This window comes from Hyperoodon ampullatus (assembly GCF_949752795.1).
Source record: "Hyperoodon ampullatus genome assembly, chromosome: 14".
In the NCBI taxonomy this organism is placed as follows: domain Eukaryota; kingdom Metazoa; phylum Chordata; class Mammalia; order Artiodactyla; family Ziphiidae; genus Hyperoodon; species Hyperoodon ampullatus.
In genome coordinates, this window is record NC_136927.1 from 30,398,159 (window position 1) to 30,417,495 (window position 19,337).

At 51.1% G+C, this 19,337-nt stretch overlaps 1 protein-coding gene across 4 annotated transcripts; it reads left to right on the top strand.

Annotated features, from left to right (window-relative positions):
* Positions 1-751: 751 nt before the first annotated feature.
* Positions 752-19,142, top strand: NUBP1 (NUBP iron-sulfur cluster assembly factor 1, cytosolic; the record flags this gene model as incomplete). Of its 4 annotated transcripts, XM_079720014.1 has the most annotated exons (11): positions 752-770; positions 849-953; positions 2,624-2,757; positions 8,899-8,967; positions 11,149-11,181; positions 11,771-11,861; positions 12,514-12,668; positions 14,441-14,551; positions 14,802-14,904; positions 18,037-18,120; positions 18,859-19,142. In XM_079720014.1, the coding sequence occupies 11 exons, from the start codon at positions 752-754 to the stop codon at positions 18,915-18,917; spliced, it is 963 nt and encodes a 320-aa protein (XP_079576140.1). In that variant the 3' UTR covers positions 18,918-19,142. The 4 variants fall into 4 exon arrangements, with proteins under 4 accessions (XP_079576140.1, XP_079576142.1, XP_079576141.1 ...); XM_079720016.1 differs by lacking the exon at positions 18,037-18,120; XM_079720015.1 differs by lacking the exon at positions 11,149-11,181.
* Positions 19,143-19,337: the final 195 nt, after the last annotated feature.

Below are 19,337 nucleotides of genomic sequence, written 5' to 3' on the forward strand. Positions count from 1 at the left end.
GTGACACAACTGTAAGTGCATTCTGCTAAAAACTTTAATCTGGGGACTTCCCTGGTGACGCAGTGGTTAAGAATCTGCCTGCCACTGAAGGGGACACGGGTTCGAGCCCTGGTCCGGGAAGATCCCACATCTTCCCGGACCAGGGCAGATCTTCCCGGACCAGGGCTTAGGCACGGAGCAACTAAGCCCATGTGCCACAACTACTGAAGCCCGCGCACCTAGAGCCCAGGCTCTGCAACAAGAGAAGCCACTGAAATGAGAAGCCCGCGCATCACAACGAAGAGTAGCCCCTGCTCACCGCAACTAGAGAAAGCCCGTGCACAGCAACGAAGACCCAAGGGGGCCCAAAATAAAATTAATTAATTAATTAATTTTAAAAAAATCCTTGAATCTAATCAAGGGGGGTTGGGGGAGCAGGGGGCTCTTCCTTAATCTGAATACAAAGTGAATATTAGCTAACAGTTTTGCATTAATGTTAAATCTCGGATATGAAAATGGTATTGAAGTCATGTAGGACAAAGTGTTTGATCCTAGGAGATACATGCTGAAGTATTTATGATAGATATCTGCAACTCAGTTTTAAAAGGAACAGAAAGAGAACAGCCCCAAACTACCATTAGAAGGTTCGCGCGTGCGCACAGCCCTCTTTCGAGACACGATTTCGCGCAGCTAGAGGGTCAGATTGGGCGCCACTAGGCGGAAATACGTAACGGCGGTTTCCGGTGACCGCGTACGCGTCCAAGGCAGCGGGATGGAGGAGGTGCCTCACGGTGAGCGCGTGGAGGGGGCGTGGGGGGCGGGCCTGAAAGGACAGGAGCCACTTTAACTGTGATCTTGTCTCCGTGCAGACTGTCCCGGGGTCGGCAGCGCCCAAGCAGGTCGAGGGGCCTCATGTCAGGGGTGCCCCAACCAGGGACTCTGCGCTTCTGGAGCTGGTGCCGCTCCGGACCCGGGTGAGGAAGGGGCAAGGCTTCAACGGGAAGTGAGAAGCGCTGTCCTGGAAGAGGCGGGACGTGGGCGGGGTGTGGATGGTGTTGGGATAGGGGCCTTAAGGATGAGGGGCAGGGGCCCAGAGGAGGCGGGTCGTGGAGTTGTCTTCAGGATAAGGGGCGGGACTTGAGGGATGAGTGACAGGAGCGGGGCCCAGAGGGTCAGGGCTTTTAAAAGGCTAGGAGAGGAGAAAATTGGCGGGGTGGGGCGGAGCCTGGACCCGTGACTGGCGTGCAGTCAAAAGGGGTCTCAGGAGGGGCGGGGCATGGAAGAAAGTCGTGGGAGGTGAGGGGTGGGACCAGCGGTTTGAGTGACAGTAACTGGAAGTGGTTGGGAGGAGGCCGGCACCAGAGGGAATAGGGTATGAACTTTGAAGTCAGGGAGCTTAGGCTTAAATCCTAGCTCCGCCAGCTGTTTTCTTTGGACAAAATTTCCTTCCTTTTGAGGAGCGATTCTTCCATTAATTCAACAGAAGTATTTATTGATCACTTGCAGGCACAGTGCTCTATGCTGGGGATACAGCTATGAATGAGACAGATGAGGTGATTAAAAAGCCTTAACCTCTCTGAGCCTCCGTTTCCTCATCAAAAATGGGGGAGAAATAGTTACAGTGTTGTTTTAGGGATTTGAACTAGGATGAAATATTGAAAGCATAGTAAATGTGTAATAGTGATAGTTATCAGTGACAGGTAACTAAGTGCCTGCAATTTGTCCGTTTCTCACTCTTGGCACTACTGACCCTCAGGGTTGGATAATTCTTTGTGGTGGGGATGTCTGCCCTGTTTCTCTGCCCTGAACATTTAGCAGCATCCCTGGCCTCTACCCACTACATGCCAGCAACACTCCTTCCTGTGACAACCAAAAATATCCCGAGACATTGCCAGATGTGCCCTGGTGGGGTTTGCCCGCAGATTGGGAATCATTGCTGTATTGAAAGCTCTGTTCTGGAACTGGGAATATAGTGTGAACACTTCAGAGTTCCCCCCTTCATGGACTTTATTATTCTAGTAGGTGAGACAAACAGACCGATAAATACGGAAATGTCAGATGTACTCGTAGCTTTGGGTTTTGTTTTGTTTGGTTTTGGTTTGGGGTTTTTTGGTAGCACTTATTACTACCATTGATGAGGTGCTGTTTCACTCACGATCCCTTGAAATAGCCCAAGGACTTAGCTCCTTCCAGCCCGTTGGAAGAGTGACATTCAGAGAGGCACAAATATCATATGATATCGCTTATATGTAGAATCTAAAAACATGGTACAAATGAACTTATTTACAAAACAGAAATAGAGTCACAAATGAGAAATAGAGAAAACAAACTTATGGTTACCATGGGGGAAAGGAAGGGGAGGGATAAATTGGGAGATTGGGATTGACATATACACACTACTATATATAAAATAGATGACTAATAAGGACCCACTGTATAGCACAGAGAACTCTACTCAGTACTCTGTAATGGCCTATGTGGGAAAAGAATCTAAAAAAGAGTGGATATATATATAACTGATTCACTTTGCTGTACACCTGAAACTAACACAACATTGTAAATCAACTATACTCCAATAAATATTTTTAAAAAATAAAAAAAGATTGAGTCAGGGGCTTGGTCATCTGAATTGTTTTCTTTGCAGCCATAGAAGAAATCAAAGAAAAAATGAAGACCGTGAAACACAAGATCTTGGTGTTGTCTGGGAAAGGCGGCGTTGGGAAAAGCACATTCAGTGCCCACCTGGCCCACGGCCTAGCGGAAGATGAAAACACACAGGTGGGACCTTAAGGAAAAACTGGGAGAGGCTCGTGTCTTAGGGCTCATGATGGCTCCTAGGGAGCTGATTCGTTAGTGTCAGTTTATCTGGCCTCTTTGGAATCTAGATCCCTCCAGAGAGAACGAGGAAATGCAAGGCAGTCGAGCAATGAAATGAATATTTCATTGGATTCTCTAGCCATGAACATGGCTAGCAGGTGTACATTTCTCTTGGCTTGCTGATTATTTATTATGTTAAGTTCAGGCTTCTTTCTCTTTATGAACCCCTTCTGCCTTTTTCTAGGTCAGGGGTCTACCAATGATAGCCCGTGGTCAAATCCAGCCCATCTCCTGTCTTTTTATGGCCTGTGAGCTATGAATGGTTTTTACATTTATAAATGGTTGCTTTTACAGTGTTACATTAGTACTTCTGAATCCTTGATTTTGCCCACAAAGCCTAAAATACTTTCCATTTGGCCCTTGAAGAAAACGCTTGCCAACCCCTGCACTAGGCCATTCACTTACACCCACGTACACAGAGGAGCTTGAAAACTCAAATTCCCCAGTACTGCTCTCAGGATTTCAGCTTTAATAAAAGGTGTGGTAGGGTGAGGAAGAAAAAAATTACTTTTACCAAAAAGATCAAATGGAAATTTGCAGTACCTGTGATTTAAAAAATACAGGTTATTCATTGGGACTCATGATGGTTTTGCACTGATCTTAGGAAATGATCCCAATATTCACTTCGATTACAATTTTATACCTAATGAAACCATGAATGCTGTGGGGTTGTTTTGTTTTGTTTTTTAAACACAGAACACGTTCTACCATTTGGTTTTGCCAAAATGAAATTATGTTCAAAATTCTAATTGAAAAAAATACATATATACATACCAGAACTGCTAGAGAATCATCGGTGTCCCTTAGACGCCACTGCCCAACACGTTGAGCCCTGAAATACAAGCCGTGGTGAGAACTTGTGTGTTGGTGCTGTGTGTGCACTGGGTGAGAGAGCCCACCACACGCTCTGTGTGGATCACAAGCTCTGCTGTTTTTCCGTCAGAGCGCTGTTTGGGGCCTGCAGAGGAGTTCCGTGTAACGTGGAAACAATTTTATTGTGTTCATGTTGAAAGCCATTCCCAACCATTCCAGTTCTTTTCTTGGTCTTGGTGCGTGCCTTCTTTCCATACACTGATATATTTTTGAAAATTAGGTTTTGTCTTTGTGCATTTTGAATGTTGAAATTTATTTTTATATAAATAAGGGCTAACTAACTTTCAGTTCACATTTATAACTGGCAAATGACCTTTCACTTTTGTTTGGCTTTTTTTTTTTAAGATAGTTCTAGTGGGGAGTGTAAAGGTATGTTTAATTTAATATTGACATTTCAAAACTGCCACATATTGCCAGTTATTCTTTTTTAAACTCTAATAACTGGATAAATTTCATATTTTCTACTTGTGTGAGATAAACCATTCTATTCCAGTGTGAAATAGCACCCTAAATTCTTAATAAAATAAAGGCTTTATTTCCTCCACAAAAAAACCCAGGAAAGGTAGCTACCGTGGGCAGGGGGATCAAGCCCACCATTCCGACCTGCCCTTAATATGCTTGAGCGTTTGAGCGTGTGCGTGCGTGCGCACCGCCCCCCCCCACACACACAGATAAACAGTGGCCTCTCAGATACCTCACCAAAGGCTCCAGCAATATATTTTTTTTAAATCGTTGGGTTAAGAAAGTAGAGTTTACTTCAGGGGTCAGCAGACTTTTTATATAAAGAACCAGATGGTAAATATTTTAGGCTTTGTATGCTATACAGTTTCTGTAGCAACTATTCAGTTCTTCCCTTGAACATGAAAGCAGCCATAGACAACCTGTGAACAAATGAGTGTGGCTGTGTTCTAATAAAACTTTGAATTTCACATAATTTGAATTTCATAATTTTCATGCTGTTGTGAAATAAATGTATTCTTTTGATTTTTTTTCCCCCAACTCTAAAAACGTAATAGCCATTCTTATCTATGGGCTGTACAGAGACAGGTGGCATTCTGGGTTTGGCCCCTGGGTTGTAGTATGCTGGCCCCTGGTTTGGTTTGTAGCTCCAGAAACACTAGTGCTGGCTGGGGAAGAACTTCTTTGGGGGAGGATTGAAACCTTGGGGAGGCCGTGGCCTTCTTGGGACAGTGCAGAGGCTGGGCTAGGAGACCTGTAAAGCTTGGTGTTTCTCTCACTAGGGCTCTGAACCCTGCTTATTACTCATTTCTCTTCGGATCATTTTATGACGTGTGGAGCTGCTTTTGTTGGCCTACATGACTGACGTGGGCTTCTCTGGAATCTGGTATCTGTTACCCAAGATGTGCTCTAGGCATCTGGGGAAAGGGAGAAGTGACTGGCAGGGGACAGCTGGGCAAGCTCGTGGGAGAAGGCGGCCTTGGACTCTGATGGCAGCTGATGGGATGTGGCGGGAGGAGGTGGAGGCAGAGTCGCAGAGCTGGGACCGCCGGGGCAGACAGGGCTGGGCAGGCAGGGCTGCTGCTGCTGCAGCAGAGGGGCCGAGGGTGAGGCTCAGCCTGAGCCAGACCTGGGAGGCTTTAACACCCTGGGAAGATGTTCCAGCGGGAAAGAGGCATGGTTTGAGGGTTGCTATAGCAGCAGCCGAGTGTGTGATCGAGTGTCGTCAGAGGGTGACGGTAAACCAGCGGGAGTTGTTGCTCTTGTCTCCATGAGAGGCCACGAGGACACAACCAGGGCAGTGCTGGAACCAACGGCAGGAACAAATGGAGCAGCAGGGCCTCCAACTCTTGGAGAAGAGGGAGGGTCAGAAGTCTAGGTGAGCGTTTGGGGCAGGAGGTGGGTGCAGTCTAGCGTGGTGGCCAAGAACACAGGCTCTGGAGTCGGTCTGCCCACGATCACATCCCAGTGCCACCGATACCACTGCTGTGACCTTGGGCAGGTTATCAGACTGTCTCTGCCTCAGTTTTCTCATCTGTAAAATGGGACTCAGGACCGAGTGAGATGATGCACGTAACTGTAAAATGCTTAACACGATGCCGGATGAATAGGAAGTGCTCAATAAATGTCCCTGATAGAATATGGAGGGGTGCTTTGGTGATAATGAGTTTGTAGCCCACCCAGAGTCCAGTGCCCAGCAGGTTCAAATATACTTGCCCATCTGTTTTTCTGTTAGTCAACAATCTTTTGCCGTCTGAGGGTCAAGTTTGTATTGGCCAGTTGGTCAGCCAAGAAATCTGTTTTCTGCGATGATCCATGTTACCCAGAATAATCTTTGCTTTCAGAAGCTGTCAGGCATTTTCTTAAACAGCTGTCTGGAGATGTGCTTTAACCAGGCCAGCTACAAGGAACCACTTTTGAATAGACAGCTGTTTACATAGAATCACGCTTCCATGTTGTTACGTTCTGAAGTCCCACTGCGCACACGTTGAAACTTTGCAGTAGACTGAAGGGAAGCTCACCAGCTGTGTGGAAACATGGCTAGATGAGCTGGATTTTTTTTCTTGCAGTGGTGCTTAAAAAGAAAAAGTCAGGGCTTCCCTGGTGGCACAGTGGTTGAGAGTCTGCCTGTCGATTCAGGGGACACGGGTTCGTGCCCCGGTCCGGGAGGATCCCACATGCCGCAGAGCGGCTGGGCCCGTAAGCCATGGCCGCTGAGCCTGCGTGTCCAGAGCCTGTGCTCCGCAACGGGAGAGGCCACAACAGTGAGAGGCCCGCGTATCGCCAAAAAAAAAAAAAAGTCAGCACTTAAGAAAGTCTGTCTCCCCTCAGGCAGACCTACTGGTGACAGAAAACATCACTGTCTCCAAAGGGTGCCCGGCATGGGCACAGAGTACACACCGAGTGTCTTGTTGACTAAAGTCAAGCAGCTCACACCCCTCCCTGCCCTAAATTCAGCAGGATGGTGAGGACCGCCCTGTCCTTTTCTGCCTGCCGCCTGGTGGCAGCTCATTACTGACTGCAAGCCAGGCTGTTCCATGATAGCACTTGGTTAGGCAGGTGTCTGATGGTTTGCAGAGGGCCTTGAATCGCAGGGTAGCCCCTGACTAATCACAGGTGGGCTGGGGAATGTGCAGGTTGGGGCGAAGGGAGGAGGAGGAGCCTCTATGGCGCAGACCTGAGCTGTGAGACATCCAAGAATCATGTGCCTTCTTCCCACCGCAAGAGTCAGCAGCTCCCGTCAGGTCCCAGCTTATCATCCTGCCCTGTGAGCTGAAAGGCAAGCTGTGTCATTAAAAGGTCCAGGCTATAGTGTCTGAGGCCCTCTCGGGGGCTTGTAGACTCGAGGGCTGGAAGGAGCCTAATGATCTCCTGAAACACTGATTTCGCAGATCAGAAGCTCAGACAGATCGGGGAGGAGAAGCAGCTTGTGCGAGGTGACACAGCCTCAGAGTGCCAGGCGTTAGTACTGAGCCCGCTTCCCATGACCTCTTCTTAAGTGGAAGTATGGGGCGCTGGGTAGGGAACGCTGTGGATCCTGACAGCCCTGCAGCACCCACTCCACCACTTTCTAGCTGGGAGAGGGTGTGGCAAAGCCTCCTCTTCCCATCAGTCTTCTAGCACCTTCCACAGACCCTGTGAGGATTAATGCAGGCGTGTTTCTTCCAGCTGGGGTTCTCTGGTGTAACTGGGGCAGAAAGGGAATTAATTGGATGGATATGGGGGTAGCGGCAGGATCAGCAGAATGTCTGAAGGGGGCAGGACACGGCCGCTGGAGAGCTGGGTAGCAGGAATGTGCCACAGCCCTTTCAGGTTCCACCGCAGACTGAGTGCATGTGATCTCTTTCTTGTATCATTTCACTCAAGATACCCACTTGGTTGTGGGGAAGAGGGGGTGTAATTCCTCAAAAGGAAACTGATTAAACTGTTCGCAAAAGAGAGCGAGATTTTCTAGACCAAGTGGCTAGAAACTCGAGATTATTGACGAAAGTCTCCGTTAGGGTCGTAGCGATGGTATAATTTCCCAGGTTGTGAGGCTCTGATGTAAAACGTCTGGATCATTAACCACACATCAGCCTGAAGCATCAAGAAGGCCAAGGGAGTCAGGTCTTCAGGATGAGGTCTTCACCCTGATGGGTCTTCAGGGTGAGCGTTGTTCTGTTGCATTCTTCTTGAGGTCCAGCAGAGGGCGCGTGAGGCAAACGACTATCCAGTGTATGAAGGAACCGCTTTCCTGACCTGGTGTGAAGTCATGTGAGGATCATAGGAGGTTGTCCAGAGGATTGAAGAGGAAAGCAAGAAACTAACTTGGGGCAAGTTAGAAGTTACCCAGAGGTGCTCTACTTTGGATCTAAGATGTGAGAGCTTTCAAGATGAACACGGCCCTGCTCTTTAGAAGGTTTCTGAAGGCTGTCTCAGGCCTTTTCACGAACCAGATGGGGAAAGCAGGGCGTTGGGGGTAGAAGGAGTCATCCAAAGCTGCACGTATCACTAGCAAAGAACTTCTGTAGATTCCCTTATTTTCACGTTCTTTTTTAGAAGTTGAGCCTAAGCCATCATTAACCTTCAGCATCACAGGAAAACAGGGCTTGGGCAGAGCTCAGCTAGAGGGTCCACTCTGGCCCTCCTCGCCAGGCCCCCGGGGTAGTGGGAAGAGCCCTGGCGTTGGAGTCCAGAGACCTCAGTTCATGTCCCAGCTCTGCTTCTTGCTCGTTGAACAAGTCTCTGGGCCTCTCTGAACCTCAGTTTCCTCTTCTGTAAAGCAGAGATAATGATCCCAAACACACAGACAGGCGCGCGCGCAAACACACACACACACACACACACACACACACACACACACCAATACATGGTAAGGGCCACGTAAACAGTGGCTGGGCCTGAATCGTCAAGCGACCTGATACCCTGGACCATAAGCTCAGCCTGAAAATAGGCCATACTGAGGGTGGCTGGGGTGCAGCAGGGGCGTGGGCGGAGCGCCGGGGGTGTTGGTGTACTTTGCAGGTTCTTGTTAGGAGTTTCATCTGTGTCTCTGTGGCCCAGAAGATAAATGCTGTAACTCTCCCTCATGAGATTCCGCTCGGTCCAAGTTCAACCCAGTTTTTCTTCACCTTCTCCCCTCCCTCCTTTTCCTGGAACCCCGTCCCCTCCCGATTGTGCACATCTGGAGGATTGTACATCTGCTGATATCGCGTCTCCTCTTTTCCCCAGGTGGCTCTTCTAGACATTGATATATGCGGGCCGTCGATTCCCAAGATCATGGGATTGGAAGGAGAACAGGTAATAGTGACAAGAAAAAACGCAGGGAAGTATTTTCTTACGGTAAACTATAGCGCCAAGCCTCTAACCCTAAGCCAGGGGGTCAGCGGAGCCCATGCCTTTTTACCTGGACGTGACGAGATCAGGTAAATGTTCACTAGACTGCGTGTCTCCTTTTAACAACAGCCGTGAGTTTGGGGGCGGTGTGGATTATAGTTAAGTTCATCCAAACCTTCTGAGAATTGTTAGTTTCAATGCCTTCTTAGAAGGGAAGGGAAACAATACGTCAAATGCAGAAGTCAGACACAGAAACTTAGCCCTGGCTAGACCAGGGCTGGCTAGGGTTCTGTACTCTGGAAGCAAGGGAATATTTCTGCTCCTGTGGTCACCAGAGGGGAAGTGAGACTGCGAGGCAGGCGAAGAATGCGGGCGGGGATGGAGCAGCACGTGCTCTCCCTCCCTTCTAGGTGGCACAGAGCCATCTGAGAAAGGGTTCCCCTGCGGGGTGCATTGAAGCCGGGCTGGAGGACTAGGCTTTTCCTGGGGTGTTGGGATCCATACATTCTTTACTGAAACGCTGGGTGCTGAGGTTCAGAGGAGAACAAGGCAGATAAAGACCCTATCCTTGTGGGAGAGGCAGGTGGTAATAGGACACTAAGCAGGGTAAGGGGACAGACGGCAGGGCAGGGCGGCCAGGGGAGCTGCTCTTCGGGAGGGGGTGGTCAAGGGCACCCTGCTCAGAGAACCCAGAGAAGGGTGCGCTGGGATGGGGAGCGCGTGCAGGAGTGTCCTCGTGTCCTCAGCAAAGCGGCCCACGGGGACGGGGCAGAGCGACGGGGTGGCAGAGAGTAGCCAGAGGCAGATGGAGCCAGTCCTTGGGGACCCTGCTCAGGGCTTGGGACTTGCTTCTGCCGCGCTGGGAAGCAGCAGGAATCACAGTTCTGAGCACGTACCGGCAAGCAGCGAGCTCTGGAGCACGTGCCCCCAGCACAGGGCTCCGTTACCGTGAGTCACGTGCGTGTACTACTCACTGGGCCAGGACACAGGTAGTTATAAAAATGGGAAATTTTAAATGGTGACATAAAACAGAAGTTCTACTGTTTTCTCCTCCTGTGCTATTGGATCATCGTGTTTACCCCTCTTTCAAAACCAGTGACTTAGAGAATTAGTATTAATAGGAATCAATGGTTTTTTTTTTTTTAAGTATGACTTCAAAGCCGGTGACAAAGGACCCCATGTTATCTGATTGCAATTCTGTGAAATGTCGGCAGCAGGCACATCTGTAGACACAGTAGATCCGTGGTCACCTAGGACTGGGGGGAAGTGTGGGGATCGGGGGTGACACTTAGGGGGTGCAGGGTCTCTTCTAAGAGTAACGAAAGTGTTCTAATGTTGATTGTGGCGATGGATGTACAATTCTGTGAATATCCTGAAGCCATTTAATTGTACGGTTTAAATGGGTGAGTTGTGTGGTATGTGAATTATATCTCAAAAGACTGTTTAAAAAAGTAAGAATTCATCAGGAAAAATGGGCTTTCTGTTTTGGGTCCAGCGTTACTTGAACTGTAAATCTAAGATTGATGTGTGGTTGGAAGTTGCGTAAGTTCCTGTTTCATAGTAAAGCGTCGATGCGGACTTGAACCCTGGCAGTTAGTGCACACCTACTGCGAGGAAAGGGTCTGGGGTCTTGAAGTAGCCCAAGCTTCCCGCTGACACCACTTCCCCAGTCGTTGTCCCCCGGGGGCAGCAGCTCAGCCCTGAAGTTCACACCACTGATGGGAGGGTTCTGTGTCTCCTGTTTCACTAAAGGTCATCCCTCCACTCCTGGACTTGTACAGAGACCGCCTCACTGCTCCAGTTACCTGCATCTTCTCAGCAACCCCCAACTGATTTCTGTCACACTTTTAAAATATCCCAAATTATATTCGGACTCCGGTAACATCGGTCCCCTGACCAGATAGATATCTAAGCAGTTGCCAAATAACCCAACCTGGGAGGGAAAAAGCAAATGAATTCTATCATCCATAACCCAGCCCCTGACCCCGCTCTGTTCACCCCCTATTAAGAATTTAGTGGTAGCATTTAAGACAATGAATTGTAATTTATAAAACTGTCTTCTTACTACATAAACTTTGTCTGCGAGAGAAGCGTGACCAGGGCGTATAATTTCTCACAAATAAGTGTGGGCTTCTGTTCCTGCAGGTTCACCAGAGTGGCTCGGGCTGGTCTCCAGTGGTGAGTGCTGACTCCCTTTTCTTCAGGATCTCTTGTCGTATGTGTACATAAAAGGTTGTAACTCTTTATCGTCAACAGATATTTATTGAGGCACTTTCCTAGGCACAGGGAATCCAGTTCCAACCTGGGATTGGCACACTTTTTCTGTAAAGGCTCAGAGAGTAAATATTTCCAGTTTGTGGGCCATATAGTTGCCACCGTCATGGCTGGAAAGTAGTGATAAGCAAATGAATGACCGTGGCCGTTTTCCAATAAAACTTTATACAAAACCAGAAGTGGGGCCATAGTTTGCCAACCCAGGTTAAGATAGTAAAGGAGACGAGGTTTGTTTATTTCAGCTGAGTTCACCGTCATTGCTGCATAGGGCCGTATGGTGACTCTTTCAATCCCCCCCAATATGGTAACCTTTTTTTTTAATGATTTTTTTCAAAAAAAAAAGATTTAAGGATTCAAAGAGTGAATATACTCACAGATCACACAGTAATTTTGTCCCCCCCAATTTTTCTCAGCCAGAGCTCAGACAAAAGACATAGGGAAGTGCCTTGCACTGTGGTTTTAAGTAAAATGTTTCTTGCGTCATCCTTTCTAGTTCCTGGAAGACAACTTGGAGGTGATGTCGGTGGGTTTCTTGCTCAGCAGCCCCGATGATGCCGTTATCTGGAGGGGACCAAAGAAAAATGGTTTGCCACTCTGCTTTCTGTCTCTTATCACGTCCTTCCAAGGGCAGAATTGCATCCCGTCCTGTCAGGATGGCCTCAGGCTCATCCTGCTGGGCTTCATAGAGTATTATTTTTATGCATCTGGTTGCCTCTTCACTGGTTGAAGAGAGCCAACAGAAATACCAATTTTATTTAATAAAATGTTATAATTTTAAAAATCTATTAGGGTTTTTCTCTCCTGAAAATCTACCTAACCCTGAAATTATTCCTAAGGTGGTTTGTGTTCTTCTTTGTGTCAAAGAGAGAAGTATGTGAGGTGAAATCAGTAGCAGGTTGACTAGGCATTGAGGCTGCAGGTAATGATGCGAAAGTGCCCATCTGGGCAAGGTTCCTCAGCCTCGGTGCTGTTGGCGTTCTGAGCCAGATAATTCCTTGTTTGGGGAGGGTGGGCTGTCCTCCACGTCACAGGGGCTTAGTAGTACCCTGGCCTCTGTGTGCCAGAGGCAAGTAGAACTCCCACCCTAGTCACTGACAGGCAGACGTGTCCCAGACGTTACCAAACACCACTGATTGAGAGCACAGGTGATCCGTACATAAAGGTCACAAGCTGTGCTTCTGTAAAGAGAGTCAGAGGACGGGAGAGAGGAGGCATCCCCGCGGCTTCTCCCTGCAGGCATGATCAAGCAATTCCTCCGAGACGTGGACTGGGGCGAGGTGGACTATCTCATCGTGGACACCCCACCCGGGACGTCGGACGAACACCTCTCGGCTGTGCAGTACCTGGCCGCCGCGCACATCGATGGGGCGGTCATCATCACCACGCCGCAGGTGTGCCAGGGCCCCCCACCCCGGAAGGTCTCTTTCTCCGATGGCCCGAGACCCTGGGCTCTTCAGCACACCCTGACTGGGATCCGCAGAAACCTTACGTTTATCTTCGGTCCAGCCACTGTCAGCGGACAGGGAGGCATTAGGTGGCAGGGGCGGGGGTGGGGGCCAGGGGCGCCTGGCCCGAGGATGGCGCTGGAGAGAAGACGCATTTGTCGTTAGGAATGTTTCCTACTGAATTTTTAAAGAGAGGCTGGGGCCCACCCTTAGACCAGCAGTGCTCTCAAGAGTAGGTCCCAAAGAAATGACCTATGAGAACAGTGGAGTGGGGACGTCCACTCTGATGCGGGTGCTGACAGTGGGCAGGGCTTTCCACATGGGGCAGGGGCACGTGGGAACTCTGTGCTTTCTATGAACCTAAAACCGCTCTAAAAGTCAAGTCTAAAGCAACAGCAACAATCGAGTTGACACAAGGATGGCCTCTCTGATACCATGTTTACTGTGAAAGGAAAGAGAGTCCCCTTGGGTTCAGGAGGAGGGGAGCGGACCGAGCAGGTGCCGGCCCTTCTCCAGGAAGCCTGGGGGGACGCCCCATGTTTGTGCACCTCTGTATGTAACTTCTCTAGAAAACGTGACTTCAGGCTGGGGATGCCCACTTTCTCGGAGCCCTGCACATCCAGCAGCTGGCTTTCTTTAGGGGTCATTTTTCTTTTTTTTTTTTTGGTGAGAACTGCATTTTTTTAAAATTACAACATCTTTATTGGAGTATAATTGCTTTACAGTGGTGTGTTAGTTTCTGGGGGGTCATTTTTGACAAAGCAGGGCTTGTAGAGGATACCAGGGAGAGAATCACAGCTGCACTGAGGTGAGACGCTTAGTAACAGCCATTTACTTTCTAGCTAAATGCCCTTCCGTCTGTACCCCAGCCTCAAAGGGGGCCAAACATGGGCCTCAGGAGAATAGAGGACTCAAAGCCAGGACCCTTTGAAGGCCTGTGACCGTTAAAGCCACAAATGTTAAGGAGTAGCCATATTTGACAGCAGACAACCCTTGGACATGTGTCTGCAGTAAAATTAAATGGGGGACTGGGGTGGATACTAAGCCCTGATTATCCACAGTCCTCACACTGTAAGATACACATTCAGAGTCCAGAAGTGAATTTGAAGGGATCCAAACCTGGTAATAGTCCTTACTTTCTTTTTGTGCATAAAGTTGCTTGGGTTCATGATAACCAGGATCAGAGGTTGGTGTACTTTTTCTGTGAAGGACTGGAGAGTAACTGTTTCAGGCTTTTCGGGTCACACGGTCTCTGTCACGGGCCTTTAGCTGTACCATTGTGGGGCGAAAGCGGCCCGAGATACTACGCAGAAGAGTGGGCCGGGCTGTGTTCCAGAAGAACTTTACTTATGAAAATAGGCAGCCAGGCGAGCCCACAGGCTGCCCGTGACCTGGAAAGCTGGGCCCACTCGGGCTCAGCCCAGTACACTGACGGGAAAGTGGAACACGGAGGTGTGTTAAAGGGTCACTTTCCTGTAGATTCGTTGTACATTGGACACTTGCCTGTTCAGGTTTATCCTTTGAGGTTTGTGGGAAGTAAGTAGCACCTGGAACAGGGCTCACACGTGGTCGGCACGAGACAAATACGGAACACGGGGCGTGGTCTCTTAACACTTCACGGTGGTGATGCCACAGCCCTGCAGCCATCCCTCCACCACATGGATGTTCTCTTTTTATGCTTTGACTTTGACATAACTGGACTTCTTGAACCTTGACAGGAGGTGTCGCTCCAGGACGTCCGGAAAGAGATCAACTTCTGCCACAAGGTGAAGCTGCCCATCATCGGGGTGGTGGAGAACATGAGCGGCTTCATCTGCCCCAAGTGCCAGGTGAGAGTACGTCCAACCAGGTCCTGTCCTCCACGCCTGAGGAAATCGTAGGGGTGGGTCTCTGGGAAACCGTTTCTATTTTCCCCATCGCTTTGGGAAGCGGAATCAGTTAAAACCCTCTGTTGCTGATTTAATGAAAATTCTTTTCACATTCAAAATAGCCATTTTTAAAAAGTTGCTTTAAAATGTGGTCCATTCGTATGATTCTGAAATGAAATCAGGATTCCTCCCCCTTTAATTTGCCTCCCAGAAGGAGTCTCAGATATTCCCGCCCACGACTGGGGGTGCGGAGGTCATGTGCCAGGACCTGAAGGTCCCGCTTCTCGGCAAAGTGCCTCTGGATCCGCGCATAGGTGGGTGAGTCCCCGGTGCAGGCTGCACACCCTCCAGCTGAGAGGAGTAGTGAGACGCGTGGCGGCGCGTAGCCGAGGGAGCAGGAGAACTTTGGGGCGGCGGGAGGGGCCTGCAGAGGAGAGGAGAGACCGGTTAGGGAGACTCCGGTGCAGGGAGGCAGGAGGAAAGGAAGCCACTAAGGGGCCGGGCCGGGCTGGGGGTGACCTGGGGAGGTGGCAAGGGGCGTGCCTTCAAGTCTTCTCTTACACAGGACTTAGGTTCTGACTGAAAGTCGGGTACAGAATTAGCCTTGGAGACTCCCGAGGAAGGTGCCCCGCATGTCCAGTGTACAGGGAAGCCCAGCGCAGCCCTCCTTGTGCCCGGCTTCCCTCGGTGAGCGTGAGGGGAAGTCGCTGGCCTGCCTCCGGGGGTCACGCTCCTCTCTGAGTGCCAGAGTCCTCCGGGGACCCCACCTCCACCCCACACTCACTGCGGGGCGTCGGCTCGCTGAGTGGAGCGGTGAGGACACCCACCGCCAGATTTGTTTCCCCACAGTAGCAGGAGTTGACCTTGCTGAGGTTAGGTGTGACCCACACCCCATGAGGAAGTGGGACAGTGAGGTTACACAGAGGTGCCCAGGCTTGAGGGAAGCCGACAGAGACCGACGGGGCTTGGGCCCCGGTTGTTAGGAAGTGAGAGCCTCGGGAGCGCGGGCGCCGTGGGCACCTGAGGCCGAGGCCGAGGCCGTGGCGGCGGTGCTGCAGGAGAACGGAGAGGAGGTCAGGGCTGGACTGGGGCCTGCGCATTGCCAGGGAGAGGGCGACACAGAGAGGGAAAGTGCCAGGATTTGAGAGGTGTCACGGACGTCCGTGCTGCCCAGTGTGAGCCACCGGGGAGACGGGGACGGCACCGAGGACTGGCCGGCTCCCTCCTGGGGCTGTGTGGAGGCGGGCGAGGCCTCGGCTTGGTCAGCGGGCTGGGGAGAGAGGTCAGGAGTGGGGGGGGGACGTGCCTGCGACGGGGGGTGGGAGGTGCAGAGAGGAGGGGCTGAGAGCGCAGCTTGGAGGAGGCCTGCCTTGAGGAGGTGGACGGGAAGAGCCCCCGAGAAGCCCAGGGGTCCTGGGGGGCAGCTCCGGAGATCGCACCTCACTTGTTTCCATGCCCAGCAGCGCTTCTGGTATGTGGTTTCCCCGAGAAACAGAGAACTTGGCTGCTTTTCCAGCCTTCCCCGCTGCTGTAAACTGTCTTCGCATTGACCAGAGCTTCCCTCTGGGCCGTAGGAGCAGGTACCTCCCCTCACAGGCCTCCGGAGGCGGGCGGCCCACGTGAGCTTGTGGGGGACGGTGAGCGGTGGCAGCCTGAGCGGTCACCTCCATCCGCTCCAGGCGGTGCTGCCGCCGTAGTCCTTAGAGCAGCTTACAGGAGAGGCGGCCTGGCGCAGCCTCTGATTCAGTGCCGTCTGGCAGGCACAGTCCCGTGTGACAAGGTACATGTCCCCAGACCTCACCTCTGGTTGTAGCTGCAGAGAGCTGGGCCGGCGTCGGAAAGGACAGGCAGTTAATGCCGTGACATGCTGCGGCGAGGCGGGCAGGGCCAGGTGAGGTCGCTGTGACCTTCCGGAGCCGCTTTTGTCCAGTGAGGGAACAGCCATGTTACCAGGAACAGACAAGAGGCCGCGAAGGACGCGCTCAGCCCCTGTGGGAACGTGCGGCAGAGGAGCGGCTGGGCTCTGGCGCCGTGATCCTCGGCCTCCCCAGCCCCGCACGCCTGAGGGTCACACGGAAGCACGTCTGGGGCCAGGCGCCCTGGCCTAGATCCGCGCTGCCCCAGTGCTGGCTGTGGGCTCCGGCGGGTCCTTGCCAGGCGCTGAACCTCAGGCCGCACCTGCGAGGTGGGGATGGTGATGGAGCCACTGCCGGGGGCTACACGAATGGAAGGAGGGCCACGAGGGGAGCCTTGGACAGGGCTGTGCCCAAGGGGTGCCGCCTGCAGGCGACAGGCAGGAGAGGGGGAGGTTTGTGGAGATGGGGAACCGACCAGAGCGCATTTGTAAGGGGACAGGCAGGTCCTCTGGGGAAGGGAGGACGAGGAGTGAGAGGACGCTGGATGAAAATCAGAAGGAAGTGGCCCCACGAGCCTGTTGTGGGACCTGTGACTTCCCAGACCCGGTCCAGCGACCGTGAACTCGGAGGCTTCCCTAGCTGCTTCCGCCACAGTTCACGGTGCCCGGGCCACATGGCGGCCCACTCTGCCCCCCATCTCGGGTGTCCCTGTCCCACCGGGCAACATGCTGGGGAGCTGAGGCAACGACTGCTCCACGGTTGGCCTGGCCAGGATCCCCGCAGGAGGCTGGGGAGCGGCTGTGGGTCGTGGAACCACTGATCCTGCTTCTCCAGCAGGGGGGCCGGGGGCAGAGGAGCCGGCAGCAGGGTCTCCCCAGGACCAGACGGTAGGGGAGCACGCCGTCTGCCCAAGGTCCCGCCCCATGCTCACCTGGATGCGAGACCACCTGTGTGTCCCGAGGAGGCACTGCAGTACACAGAGCAGATGGATTGATGCCAACCTTGAGTGACCTTCAAGATAAAATTACATATGGAGAAAGCAATGGGCAGAATATGTGTGTCATACACTCCCAAGCATTTTTTTTAAATACACGAGTGTATATGTATATATATGCATATATTTCTAGAAGGATACTTGAAACACTGGTAGCCTCCTTTGAACTCATTCTTCATGGTATAACCTTTTGTATTCCATACTCTTACCGTGTGCCTTCATTATCTTTTTACTGAAAGAACGAGTTGGTCTTTTAAATGCAGGTTCCTGGGCCTGCCTAGGAGCTGCTGTATCTGATCACGATGGGGGCCCCGGAACCTGCATTTGCTGCGCATGACCCAGATGACTCGCAGGCACACACACTAAACACCATCAGCCAGGTACAGGTCAGAGCTGTGAGGAAACGCTAGCCAGGGTCCCTGCTGGATGGACGGGGGGCAGGTGAGGTCCTCGAGACCCCGACATTCTGTCTCAGCTTTGATCTTCATTACAAGTGAGGTGGGCTCGATCTTCAGTGTCACGGGCACACAAAGAGCCCCAGGTTCACATCACCACTGTGCTTTCTTCATGGATTTTCTTTCCTTTGTTTCTTTAAGGTAAGAGTTGCGACAAAGGACAGTCTTTTTTGGTTGAAGCACCGGATTCACCAGCCACTTTAGCCTACAGAAGTATAATTCAGAGTAAGTGTTTCAGTGAATCTTGTGAATCCAGATGGCACGGGGCCAGGGAGTGACATAAATGAGCAGAGTGGGCTAGGTGTGAGAAGGTCCCATTCAGGATCATAAATGTCACTGCAGCCATAAGTGGCCACACAGCTTTGGTGGGGACACGGGGGTAATGAGGTCTGGGATGACTCCATCAGCCCAGGAAGCCAGGAGTCTTGAAAAATCTTCCGGTACATCAGTGTTGTGAACTAAGTCATAGTTTAAAAAACACGGTGAAGTTTATGGTATAGGAAATACACCTCAATAAAGCTGTAAAAAGAAATAAAGAAGAAAAAAAAGCATAGTGAGCCACACCAAACCCATGTGCAGGCCTGATTCAGTCAACAACAGGCAGCTGTCAGAGGCGTTGAATTTAAGGCAGAGGTGTTGGCAGTAGTTAAAGCTTTAGGCTCCCGGTTTGTGGCTGAGTTCTTTTGACCTAGTGAAATGGTGTTTAGGGTAAATCACATCATTTCCGGGATTCTTGATCTGTAGAATGGGCCAGCGTGAGGCCTCCCGCCGTGGTTATAACCACAGATGGGCAGTGGGCAGTATTGGGCTCACTTTCAGAGATTCAGGGCATCAGCCGAAATGGGACTACTGGGAGAATTAAGCCACCTGGGGACTCCACCCCATCTAGACGTGGCCTCGCCAGCACAGGGCAGGGCCACCAAGAGCCGCCACTGCTTCCTCGCCTGCTGTCTTGTTTTCCAGGAATCCAGGAGTTCTGTAGTCTGCGTCAGCCAAAAGGGGAGAACCTCGTAGGCTCCTGAAACAGGAGGACGTTAGGAACACAAGCAGCACGTCCCATCGCACCTGACCAGCTGGGTGACAGAGCAGGGGTCACAGGCAGAGAGGGACCAGCCCCAGGCATGGTGTGAAGTCACTTTTTCAGAGACACTTTAATCATCTAACATTTGTACACTTTTCTTTAGAACATATGTAAAGGGCATTCTTTACAGATGTGCCGTTTTAAAAATAAAAACATCTCAAACCTCTGCCCCAAGGCCTTCTTCATGTAAAAAACCAGCGGCTTGTGGGTCATGGAATTTTCTTCTCTGTCAGAAGCTGTTCCATTACAGAACTTCTCACTTGAGCCTTTGCTGCCTCGGAAAATAAGCCTGAAAAAGAACCAAAGGGACAAAGGGGTGAATGTGTGGCTTCGCTGCAGATACACAGTCACAGTTTCAGAC